Source organism: Bison bison, unplaced genomic scaffold (assembly GCF_000754665.1).
Source record: "Bison bison bison isolate TAMUID 2011002044 unplaced genomic scaffold, Bison_UMD1.0 scf7180017864530, whole genome shotgun sequence".
Taxonomy (NCBI): domain Eukaryota; kingdom Metazoa; phylum Chordata; class Mammalia; order Artiodactyla; family Bovidae; genus Bison; species Bison bison.
In genome coordinates this window covers 9394587-9394788 of record NW_011495080.1, presented here as the reverse complement: position 1 = coordinate 9394788, position 202 = coordinate 9394587, and the positions used below count along the sequence as shown (strand labels likewise).

The window sequence follows — 202 nt, the reverse complement described above, 5'->3', positions numbered from 1 at the left end:
CATTGACACGTCCTAGCGGGCCACCGCCTTAATCGCTGGTTTTCCATCGCTACACATGGCCTCCTCCGCGCAGAGCGGCGGCTCCTCCGGGGGACCCGCGGGCCCCACCGTGCAACGGGGCATCGTCAAGATGGTGAGAGCGGGGCCCGGGACACCGATCCCACTGGCCGCCACCGTGCGGGAGTCTGGCGCTGGCTCCTTC

At 69.3% G+C, this 202-nt stretch overlaps 1 protein-coding gene across 1 annotated transcript in view; it reads left to right on the top strand.

Moving 5' to 3' along the window:
* Positions 1-202, top strand: part of SND1 (staphylococcal nuclease and tudor domain containing 1) — a 421950-nt gene that overhangs the window by 281 nt on the left and 421467 nt on the right. Inside the window, exon 2 of the mRNA XM_010831720.1 lies at positions 1-133. Within this exon, the coding sequence (XP_010830022.1) occupies positions 56-133 (78 nt within the window). The 5' untranslated portion in view covers positions 1-55. The remainder of the gene's footprint in view (positions 134-202) is intronic.